General features: G+C 33.6%; 3 protein-coding genes across 4 annotated transcripts; 1 reads left to right on the forward strand and 2 right to left on the reverse strand.

Annotated features, from left to right (window-relative positions):
- Positions 1-1,879: 1,879 nt before the first annotated feature.
- Positions 1,880-2,567, reverse strand: LOC107471762 (salt stress-induced hydrophobic peptide ESI3). Its single transcript, XM_016091252.3, has 2 exons — positions 2,293-2,567; positions 1,880-2,027 (listed from the first exon to the last, which is right to left on the reverse strand). The coding sequence occupies exons 1-2, from the start codon at positions 2,485-2,487 to the stop codon at positions 1,944-1,946; spliced, it is 279 nt and encodes a 92-aa protein (XP_015946738.1). The 5' UTR covers positions 2,488-2,567; the 3' UTR covers positions 1,880-1,943.
- A 672-nt stretch (positions 2,568-3,239) lies between these two features.
- LOC107471817 (probable S-adenosylmethionine carrier 2, chloroplastic) lies at positions 3,240-8,341 on the reverse strand. Of its 2 annotated transcripts, XM_052255214.1 has the most exons (9): positions 7,973-8,335; positions 7,732-7,832; positions 6,912-7,638; positions 6,492-6,555; positions 5,750-5,894; positions 5,467-5,582; positions 5,234-5,315; positions 4,816-5,049; positions 3,240-3,937 (listed from the first exon to the last, which is right to left on the reverse strand). In XM_052255214.1, exons 5-9 carry the CDS (start codon positions 5,771-5,773, stop codon positions 3,599-3,601), a joined length of 795 nt encoding a protein of 264 aa, XP_052111174.1. In that variant the 5' UTR covers positions 5,774-5,894; positions 6,492-6,555; positions 6,912-7,638; positions 7,732-7,832; positions 7,973-8,335; the 3' UTR covers positions 3,240-3,598. The 2 variants fall into 2 exon arrangements, with proteins under 2 accessions (XP_052111174.1, XP_020989314.1); XM_021133655.2 differs by having other exon boundaries at positions 3,240-3,916; positions 7,732-8,341.
- A 506-nt stretch (positions 8,342-8,847) lies between these two features.
- LOC107471625 (uncharacterized) lies at positions 8,848-10,843 on the forward strand (the record flags this gene model as incomplete). Its single annotated transcript, XM_016091118.3, has 5 exons — positions 8,848-8,983; positions 9,070-9,209; positions 9,897-10,043; positions 10,127-10,186; positions 10,450-10,843. Coding segments are annotated over 5 exons (660 nt in total), but the record flags the coding sequence as incomplete, so codon positions are not given.
- Positions 10,844-11,452: the final 609 nt, after the last annotated feature.

The following is an 11,452-nucleotide window of genomic DNA, read 5'->3' on the forward strand; positions in this document are numbered from 1 at the left end:
TTACTCTACAGATTTTATAATTTTATTAATTTTTAATTAAATTTTTATATTTTTAATTAATTTTTTATAATACATCATTTTTTTAATTTAATATCTGTTAACATTAAACATATCAAATATTTTTTTGTGACTGAAATAAATTAAATAAAAAAACAAAACAAACAAAATAAAAAACTGTTTAAATAGATGATTAGTTCTGTTTAAGACTACTCTTAAACTCCTTCTAAGGTGAAAGAAATTTTATCTTTGTCATAGTATCTGCCACCATGTTTGCACAATCCGTCTCACAAATAATATTTCGTTGATCCACATTCTAAGCTAAGAGATATCATCTCCAAATAGCAAACAATTCTCCTTGAAAAATACTATTACTCTTGATCATTCCCAAGCACCCTCTTTACCAACTCCCATTACAATTTCTAATAACATAAGCAAAACCAACACTATCACTCGAACTAAAATAACTAGCATCACAATTAATCTTAAAAATACTAATAGTTAGGTATTCCAAAAACCATTTTTTTTTGGTGTCTATTCCAAAAACCATTTAATCTTACAAGTTATTTATATATTTTTATCTTCCACTTATAATAAATACATATGAATTGAGATTTTTTTTCTTTATTTTTTTATTTTCTCTGAGATACACACATAAAAATTATATTCTAAGATAAAATTTTCATATTTTTTATTTGGAGGCCGTTATCAAACACAAACCAATAGATATATTCAACAATTCACTCTATTAGTTATTGTAATTTCCAAACAAAAAATAACTAAATTCATCACAATGCCCTCGACGTCACTAGCATAAAACTTTAGAAAAAAAATTCATCACAACTTAAATATTACCTACATAAAAATATGATATATGCTTAATCACATATATATAATCACATAAGTAACTTTTGAAGAAAAATCTATCACAATCTCAATAACACAAAATTAGAATATTGACTGAAAAATCAACAGGACATAACATGAAATAATCGTATGTAAATTTCAACAGAAAATTCATCACACAACAATGAAACTTAATAGCTGTTTGTGAAAAAAATAAAAATATGCACAAAATTCATTACACACTCAAACCAATAGTCACTTTTCCTTTTTTTTCCTTCTTTCTTTCGTTCTTCATTACCGATTTCGTCTTTTGATTTTGAATTATCTAATGTAGGATCATAACCTGAAGGTCCACTGTGGTACCATCTCTTTCTTCAATTGCATCATCCAACATTATTCAAAAACTAGAAATTTAAGACTAAAATTGTGTGAATGTGGAACAAAATAACAAATTTTTTTTAGAATTTTTAAAAGAAAAAAATTAGGAGACCAGTAATTTTATATTTTTTGACCAATACTTAACCATAAAAAAAATAAGTAATTTTTTATCATTAAATATAATCTCATACCATTAAAAATATAATTAATAGTCAATTGATAATTACAAAATACTAAAATTACTAGCCCTTAACATTCTTCTTTTTAAAATATAGAAGTGTCTTTAACTAGATTTTCTACCCTAATTGTGAAAATATTCAATTTTTTTTTATAGAATATTCTATTATTTCAAACATTTTTATCACGAGAAAACTAAATTAAAAAAAATTATATGATATAAAAATTCAATCGAAAGAAAAAAAATATAAAGATGTAGTTAAAAATTTAGTAAAGTTATAAAGTCTCCAGAATAATTAAGCTAGAGTGATCATTTTAAATATGAATTAAATTTTTTGAAAGAGCTTTAATTTTACACTCAGCACCTTAAATTAACTCGGAAATAAATAAATAATCACACAAAAACTATCTACCAAGTCCTTATACTTCATTAGAGAGAACAAGAACAGAAAATGAAGCACTGTACTATAAGAGAGAGAAAAAGAAAAAGAAATAAATTAATTAATTAAGAAATATACATATGAAGAAGTATCTAACTATTAATATCATACAACTAATACATAAATGGCATATATAATCCCTGGTAAGTATCCAAGTAACGTAAGCACCAGATCTATCCAGAATTCAACCTACAATAATATTTCCAAGAAAACAAATAAGATTAGAAAAAAAAAACTTATAATTGAATTGTAACAACCAAAATTAATAGTCATAAGAACAATTAAACATTATAATTCATCACCCTGCCAAAACAAGTACAGAAAAAAATTACATTGAAACAAAAAATGAAGGAACAAGAAGAAAATTAGATAATCAAGCCACTAATTAAGATTAATCTGTTGATAAGAATTTTGGATCAAATATGAGAGAGGAGGGAAAAAGAGAAGTAATTACTCCGCAGCCATAACGAAGAAAAACACCAACAGGAGGTATAAAAATGGCCAATACGATTTCAAGAAAAGTTTCTGCACCCATGATATTATTGTTATGGAAATTTGAGGTTGAATAAATGATGAGTAGTGTGGCACAAGAAAGAGCAATGAAAGCGTTATCATTGATGGATGTGTTTGGTTTTTGATTGAGAATCATAAAGCGGTTACGGTGGCTCTGCCCATTATACGTGGTGGAAGATGCAAGCGCTTTCTACGCCACCACTGCTATACGTATGACACGTGTCTTTTTTACTATCGGGTGGCATTTTCCTTTCGTTTTTTCGAGTTTCAATAATCTTATGTACTGTAATATATGTGTCAACATACTTCTTTCTTCTTTTTTTTCTTTTCTTTTTTTTTTTTTTTACTGATGATTAATTTATTACGGATCAAAATTTCATTTAAAATTGGCTAAACAAGATGAGATTCAATTCTTTAATATTTATTTAGACAGATGAATATATTCGACCAATACAAATTGATTACATTTTCATGTGATTTTTTTTTGGTGACTTTTCATGTGATTTTAATATCCTTAAAATTTGATTAGAGTTAATAGCTATAAGTTATTTTAGAGAAATATGATGTGACTGAGTGTATGTTATACAATGAAGACTCACATGCTATATTATCTTTATGTAAAGTTTGATAGTTAAAAATCATTAGATAGTAATTTAGTTAAATTTATTAAATTATTTAATATTTTTTAAATATCAATTTCATATAAAGACAACTGTATATAAATTTTTACCATGTTATATGCATCATATGTACCAGAGATTTTGTAATCTCTATATACCTAAGTGGTTAAAATCTCAAAAACTTAAAACCCCTGCTAAGAGTGAGTCAAACCAATTGATTAATACTTAATAGTAAAAAATAAAAAAAAGGTAAAAAAACAATTCATGGTTTTGAAAACTAGGCAAATGAGCCACAGGCCAACTAAAATTTCTTGTTGCTCTGAGCATAGGAATGTACTATAAGACCAGCAAAGCCGAGATACAGAAATTCAGGAATCAAAATCTGTTCATTACCTCAAGGAATTAACTGCCCTTTTTATTCTCTCTCTCTCTCTGAAAAGAAGGCAATTTAATTATTAATGTACCTATGAAATAGTTTTGAACTATTCTGCTACAAATGAATGAGAACAAGATACAAGAAAACAATGAATCAAAATGTGCATCTTGGACAGTCACAGAGATGCTGGCAAATTGAGAGCCAAAATATGAGCAGCAATGAACACCAAATATGAGAGCTTGAATAACACATTACTCCGATCCGGTCGCCTTCTTCTGCGACATCTGTTTGCCGGATAGACTGTCTAGGGCCTTCCTTGCAAGCTCATAACCTGCTAAGTTTATGGCACCCAAAGGAGCAATCCAAAAGAACCTGGGAACTGCACCTTTATATAAGGCAAGAGGTCCCTCCTGCCGTAATATAGATAAGGCAACTACGGCAGTTGAGACAGACTGACCCTGTGTAGTCATCATTCTAGTTTTGATGACGTCAAAGGGCGTTGTGGTGACACCAGCCAATCCACCAGCTATAGCTCCAACAACAACTGCCTCCCATGGCTCCAGTTCCCGCTGTATTAGTCGTTGAACGGCCTTAAGAAATGCCACAACAAACATGACTTATATAGGAAAATGTTATGAAGTGTAAGGATTAAATACTATGGAGTATGGAAGTTAAGAAGATTCACTCAAATTATCATAAAATGCAGAGTCTATATGCATAGAATTTAGAGTCTTTTTTCTTTCACCAGGGCTAGGGACTGGGCTACCTGAGCAATCTATCTTAGCAGAGCATCTTTTCCATCATTTCTTCTGTTTTTCCATGGTTGATGCAGTCATTGACATCAATCCAAGTGGATAAACCAAGCTTTCATTCAACTCTCTCTGCGCTTATTTAGTGTTCTATATCTGTTACCTATACAAGCCAGGCTCTTAGTTATAGGGCGTAATAAACTGGTTAGCCTGACCTAATAAAAGAGGAAAAAAAGGGGAAACTATCCAGCTTCTATATAGGCTTCATGTTTACACAAAATTATTCATCTTATTGTGGCTGAATAGAAACTGGAATTAATAGAAAGAAATATCTGCCTCAATAATTATGCTAGTTTTCAAACAATTTTATTGTGCAAGAACCTTCGTAATTTCCAAGAATAAATTCAAGTCTCAAGTCCTTTAAGAGACACCAAGAAACATGAATCAATTGAGTCCTGTAAGATACAAATGTGAGTTAAGTTGGAACTTCCTTTACTTCTGTTGAGTAACGTGTCAGGTAAAGCATGCCACATGTTATGTTCTTAACGTGTCACGTTGCACTTAACAGTGACATACCAACGTCTAACAGAAGGACTAGTTTGACTTGTGTTCTATTTTTTAGGGAACAAACTGAAACATTGGATCTTTTAGAGACCAAATTGAACTTATACGTAATCATTCAAAGACCATTTTGAGCATTAAGCTTGGAAACAACATACCTTTTTAGATTCATCATATAGACCCATGCCAGCAACATAAAATGGAACTTCGCGACAAAGGGTAGCTCCAGTTCCCCGAAAGAAACCCCCAAGTCCATCTTGGCGCCAAGTCCCAACTAATGCCTCACCCAAACTGTCATAAAGTCCTGCCTGCAACCGCTGCTTCAACACCTCACTGGGTATCCGCGTAACTGTTCCCAAAATTGTGCTACATAATGATAATATAGAATTTACCTACATAAATGCTAATATACTAATTAAGGGTTTGTCTAGGAAAGCTACAAGATTAAACTTAAAGATTGATTTGATGGGACGTTTCTGAAAACCACAAAGTAAATGAAAAATGAAAGATAATAAAACCATGATCTGACATTATATATCACATACAAAGTTACATATGTAGTTATGTACTAATTACCTGGATTTCAGGAAGTTTTGTTGGAGAACCATGTAGCAATACCAACTTGCTAGCTTCAAATATCCCAGTTCGCAAGGCATGACTGTAGCATGAAAAACATGCATGAGACAAGAAACAAAAATTACAGTTTCATTGTTAACTTAAATAATTGAAGGAGCTGCCTCCTCTCTTTTCTGCTTATTTTGATTAGAAACGAAGCTGGGAAGAAAAAGGAGAGAGATTAAAAAAGCAACCCTGACAACTGCCCAAGAATTGCAGGGATTGATCCCTTGTATAAACCCCTTGCTCCAATCTGTGGAACCATGGAAATGATTTCAAAGAGTGATAGCGTTGATGCCTGTACTTGGGTCTACAACACCAAACAAGAAAACAGTAAGGCCTCCCTTACAAAATTGTTACAAAATGTAAAACTCTGAAAGGATTATGGAATCACTCAATCACATCTAATAATATGTAAGCAGACAAATATATCAACTTCAGCGGTAACTAGAGATTTCATTAAGTTAAAGAACTTGCCTTGATTGTATCAACTGGATGCATTAGTGCACAAGAAAAAGCACATGAAAGGCCACCGGCTATGGCTGACCGTAGAACACTCCCAGCAGGTATTTCATCGGGTGACGGAACAGCAGCTATGCTTGCTGTCTCGGACGAAATATTCCTGGGTATGAAAAAGATAAGGGTTAGTTATGAAGGATGGATCCTGGACATTAGTTGCAAGTTACAAGACAAAAAGGGAAGTAACTACCAAATTGAAGAAAATATGAGGGAAAATTGACTGTATTTTCTGATGATTAATCTGTAAAATTGGGCTACATTATACAGACACCAGGTGAATATTTTCTAATGAATCGGAATTAGTATGGAAGCTGAGAAATAATGTAATATATCTCAACACTAACTAAAAGTCTAGAATTCTACTCTATTATCCCCAACATTGTTGCACAGTTACATTGACTGCAAAAAAATCATTAAACTCCAAATAGAGTGAAACGGCCACTTGATAAAAGTTTAACAATCCGGTTTTCAGAGAGCAGAAATAACAGTGATATAGATGTCAAACCTGGCCAGGAAAAGGAAAATATTAACAATCCGGGACTTATTTGTCCTTTTCTCTATCCAAAAAAAAAATCATTCTTTTAAACTTAATTTTGACATACTCATATGCAAACCAAACACAAACTAATTCTTCTGAAAGTAACTTTTTGCAACTTAATTATTTTTAAGGTAGTTTTTCTAAAAGCTAAACCAAACATACACCAGATCTTCTGAAGTTGCATGGGCATTGCTATCTCTGTCAAGCTCCTTAAAGAACCTCTTTCCTGTAAGATGATGAGATGAGGGTCATTTCAGATAACAACATAAATAAAAGTTTGTCATACACATCTTGAGGTACCTCAATAATTTTGTATGTATCACAAAACTCATAAGTCAAATCCGACATCATTTTAAACTCTACTAGCCATTCATTATGTTTGGTAAAGAGACTATTTCCACCTGTTTAGGCACAATGATATTGCTATCCTTCTGCTAACGTATGCGAAAGTGCGAACACACATATCCATACATGTATCAAAGCATATCTTAGTAACTACATTTCACAATTTAAACATTAAAAGCACAAGTGCACAACACAAGCAAAGAGATTCTAGGTTCTGCACCATTAGAGATGCCATACCTTCAGCTTCCTTGTTTTCAAGGGTTGCACTACCATCTCCATCTTAATTTCTTGATTTGCAGCTTAGTCCAATTACACTAGATGGAACACCACCTACCTTTGCAAATCTAAACTCCCTCATGAAATCATTGACATCTAATCTGAGCCATTTTGCAACTGCTTTCTTATAACTAAACCGAGATGAAGAAGGCCGCCGCGGGGATGTTTGCCCGAAATCAATCCGATCTTCGTGCACTACCTTATCCAAATGTGGAAGAGACTGACACAACTGATCAATAAAACCCATCATGCACTTCAATGGAACATGTTTCCCTTCTGTCTCCCAGTCACCCTTTTCCAAAGTAGTTCTAACAAACTGACTCTTAGATCCATTTAGCTTCTCTTCAGGCAAAACAGCGAGCTTCATGCAAGAACACAATTCATCTTCACCGTCCATTTTCTGAGATCTCTTTACTCCTGATTTGAAAGAAAATGGCAGAGCTTGTATTAAGCCATTAACAACCTCCTTCTCCTTCAACCCTGTACTCCAAATTTCACCTTCATTCACATGTACCTTCATTGAGAACCCCTTTTTCTTCGCATCACAAATCTGAAACTTGCAAAGTTGCTTCACCCAACAACACTCAAGATCCATTGCGGCCTTCCTAATATTCACTTTGACAACACTAATCGAATTGAAGAAACACTCAAGTGGTTCATTTCCTGACATCATCACCGATCAAAAACCCTTGAAAAAAAAAAAGAAAAAGAAACAACGCTATAAACATTTTTCACACAGTTCATCGTTCAGAACAAGAAGGAAGGGAAGGAAGTTCGTTACCATAAGGATCACTCTGATTGTAACCGTCTATGAAGCAGATTGGAACGGAAGAATCTAGCAAAGATAGCGTGCTGGAAATTTAAGAACTGATTGAAGTGATTCTGCGCCAAGAGGAAATGCTTCCAAGTTTATTTTGACTAGTTTGACTCATTTAAATAATTTATTCTAAGCTCATTTTAAAATATAAAGTTATAAACTACTAAATTAAAAATATATCACTAATTTAATTTTCATTTTCCACCGTTGCGTATCTCATTTTTTACGCGATCTCTTCTCCGTCTGCGTTCGATTCGCGTTAGCCATCTGCTTCTGTTCGCCGTCGCTTTTCCGTTCACCGCCGCCGCCGGCGCATCTCCGGTTCAACGCTTCTTCTCTCGCCGCTTCCTGCGCTGTTTTGTCCCTCCTCTGCTTCTTCTTCACCATTTCTGCGATTTTCTTCTCTCAGATCTAACTCTTCAGCTTTCTCTGGCTGCATCGATCTATCAATGGTGTTCACCATCGAATCTTTCATGGATTTTTTACTATCCTTTTTACCAGGTAAACCTATCATTACTCCGTTGAATTTCACTCACCTACTGCTAGATGATGGAATGATCCTGTTTCTTTTAATTCTGATATCATCAAGTGAGAATAATGTTTTATGCTTAATTATTATTGATTTAGGTTTATTATTATAATAATAATTATGATTATGTGGTTACAAAAATGGTTTTGCGGTTATTATTTGATTGATTAGTTTGTTGTGTATTTAGACATTGGATTCACTTGCAGCTGTATTCATCAATCATGTATTGTTCATGTTTGGCTTAGTAGTAACAAGTGCCTTTTCTATTTGTTTGATGAAGCAAATGCAGCATAAGCATGTCAAACTCCTCCGAATTTTCTTCGTGCTTTAGGCAAACAAGAGAGCATTACTTATGAGATTATACAAACAAAATACTAAACATTATTGATTAGTCTCCAATGCTTGCTGGCGTAAAATATAGTCCTTTAGGCTTTGTGTTTCTTCTTCCAGCTTTCACATGTATATAGTTATGTGTAGTATGTAACAATGTAGTTATCTCTCTTTGTGTATGTTATACTATGAAAGTATTGTTTCTAGTATGTTGATTCTTTTCTGCCATCATTTCAAGTGTCATTTTTGTTATCACATTGATCTTGGTTCGAGTCCTTTTTGTCATATATTGTAGCAGCAGGCCTATGAGCAGAAGAGCTCAAAAACCTGTTAGTACCCTCATTATTTTGGGATCAGGTTTGAGCTTATTTTCCTTCCTTTCCATCCATATCACAATACTTTTACCTCAATTGCAATGAAGTTTTGGCTTTATTCTTCTGTAGGAGGTCATACTGCCGAGATGCTTGATCTATTGGCAGTATTACAGAAAGATAGGTTTTACCCAAGATTCTATATAGCTGCTGCGACTGATAACATGAGTTTGCAAAAGGCCGAGTTGCTGGAGAACTCCCTTGCAGCGGAGGTACTATTTTTGTCTGTCTCCAGAAGTGCCTTATATATTAGTGAACTTTGCCACAGTTATTCCCAAGAACACCGTGTTTTGTGGTGTGCTTTGTGTGTTTTTGGGGCTCTACATGGTAGTTGGGTGCCTTTAGTCGAATGAAGTCTTGAATCGTAAAGAGATTGGTGGCATCTTGGAATATAAGATTTAATGGTTTGTGAACTTGTGCACCTTACCTTTGTTGCACTCTATATGAATCTATAATGGTAGTTTAAGGTTTTATGTTGTATATTGTCTCTGTCAATGATTATTATAAGGAAAAATAAAGAGATTACGTGAAACTTTCTTTGAGGATAATATATTGGTTGAAGTCCACTGTATTTGGAGGTGGGAATAACTAGACTTCAGACTTGACTTTATGATCGTAAATGTACCTGTGTTCCATTCGCATTTCTTCCAGGAGTATATATCTATGATTCATAGGTGATTTGTTGCAAGCAGTTTATACTTCAGGGGTCTAATTGAGTGCTTATCAAACTTGGTGGAAATTATTGTCATAAAGTACATTCTCATAAAAGATAAATCAGTATTTCTGTATTGTGTCATTAACTTCTGAAGAGCTGCTTAATGATGTGCTCTTAATTTTACTTCTGCTTATTGACAATGGTTTATAGATTCTGATCAGGAATATTTGTTGTTTTATTGCAGAATGGAACACCGATAACCAATGCTGGAAAGTTCATGAAGATATATCGGAGTAGGGAAGTTGGTCAATCTTATATAACCTCAATTTGGACTACTTTAGTTGCAATGTTACATGCCCTATGGCTGATGATTAAAATTAGACCTGAAGTGGTACTGTACTATGTCTATCCTTAATTTCTTCTGTCCATAATTTCTGTCACTCTTCTTCTATATTAACTATTGGTACTATTCAGATACTTTGCAATGGACCTGGAACTTGCATTCCCATTTGTGCAATTGCATTCGTATTTAAGGTTCTCATTCCCTTCATTTTGTTATATTTTCATCTCTTTTGCTTCGTTTATCCAATTTATTTGACTAGTTTAGCTGAATGAAATCTTGTATACCTCATTTTGTTTTTTATGCGGAGCCAACACACAATCATTCACCATTAAATGGGGTTTAGAAGAATCCGTCTCATGTGAATCTTACACATCTAATGAGTGTACAAAATAAAAATCAGTCCAGGAAACACATTTATTAAGCTGATACTGAATTGTGTTTAACCATTTGGTAGGTACTTGGGATCAGATGGTCATCAATTTTCTATGTCGAGAGTATTGCGAGAGTGAGGAGGCTCTCCTTGAGTGGACTGCTTCTGTACAAGCTGCGAATCGCTGATCAACTCTTTGTTCAATGGCCACGGCTGCAACAGCAATATCCGCGAGCTATCTATGTTGGCCGTCTTATGTAACTCATTGGTTCCTTTAATATCAATTGAGAGAATTTTGTATACTGAATCCGAAACAGCAAAACATAATTTTGCCTTGATGATTGAGAAATATTGTTGTATAAGCAAATCCTTCCTTACTTTGCAATGGGTTCATGGACGTGGGCTTTTTGTGGCAGTTTCATTGTTTTTAAATTTCGAAGATTAATTCTTCTAATGGATATGCCAAAATTTTTCTATACATCCTTAGCTTATAACCTTCTTGGTTGAATTTTATTTTTATATTTTTTCTAATACAAAAGTGAAGTATTCTATAGAGACTTTAGAGAGTAAAATTTTAAAATTTTCAAAACAGGTACATACCAAGCACATTTATTTATTAGTTCCATTGCAATGATTACATCCATTATATTTAATAGTAATTCTTCTAATGGATATGTCAGAATAATTTTTATGCAGAAATTATTTTTCATATGTGTACTGTGTATAAGAAGTCTCTGGTACGTTGTGAGATGGATCGGGGACTACTTACGCTCAAGGGGATTTTACCACGTTTCTAGGATTGGGGTGATAAGAGGATTTTATCCCTTATTAGCTGCTTTAGTGGAAAGGTGGAGGCCAAAAACTCATACCTTTGTATTGCCGGTGGATGAGGCTACTGTGACACTAGAAGATATCGCTCATATATTTGACCTATCCATTGATGGAGAGCCTGTGAGCGGCTGGACAGATAGTAGTAGTGACTTTCTATAGAGCCAGAGCATCGCGATATTCGGTCGTGAACCGGTTGTCAGTAGTTCTTTGAAATCTTATAAAAAGTTGGGTTGGGTTCGCCGCATCAGAGACACAG

The sequence above is a fragment of the Arachis duranensis genome, chromosome 10, assembly GCF_000817695.3.
Source record: "Arachis duranensis cultivar V14167 chromosome 10, aradu.V14167.gnm2.J7QH, whole genome shotgun sequence".
Taxonomy (NCBI): Eukaryota; Viridiplantae; Streptophyta; class Magnoliopsida; order Fabales; family Fabaceae; genus Arachis; species Arachis duranensis.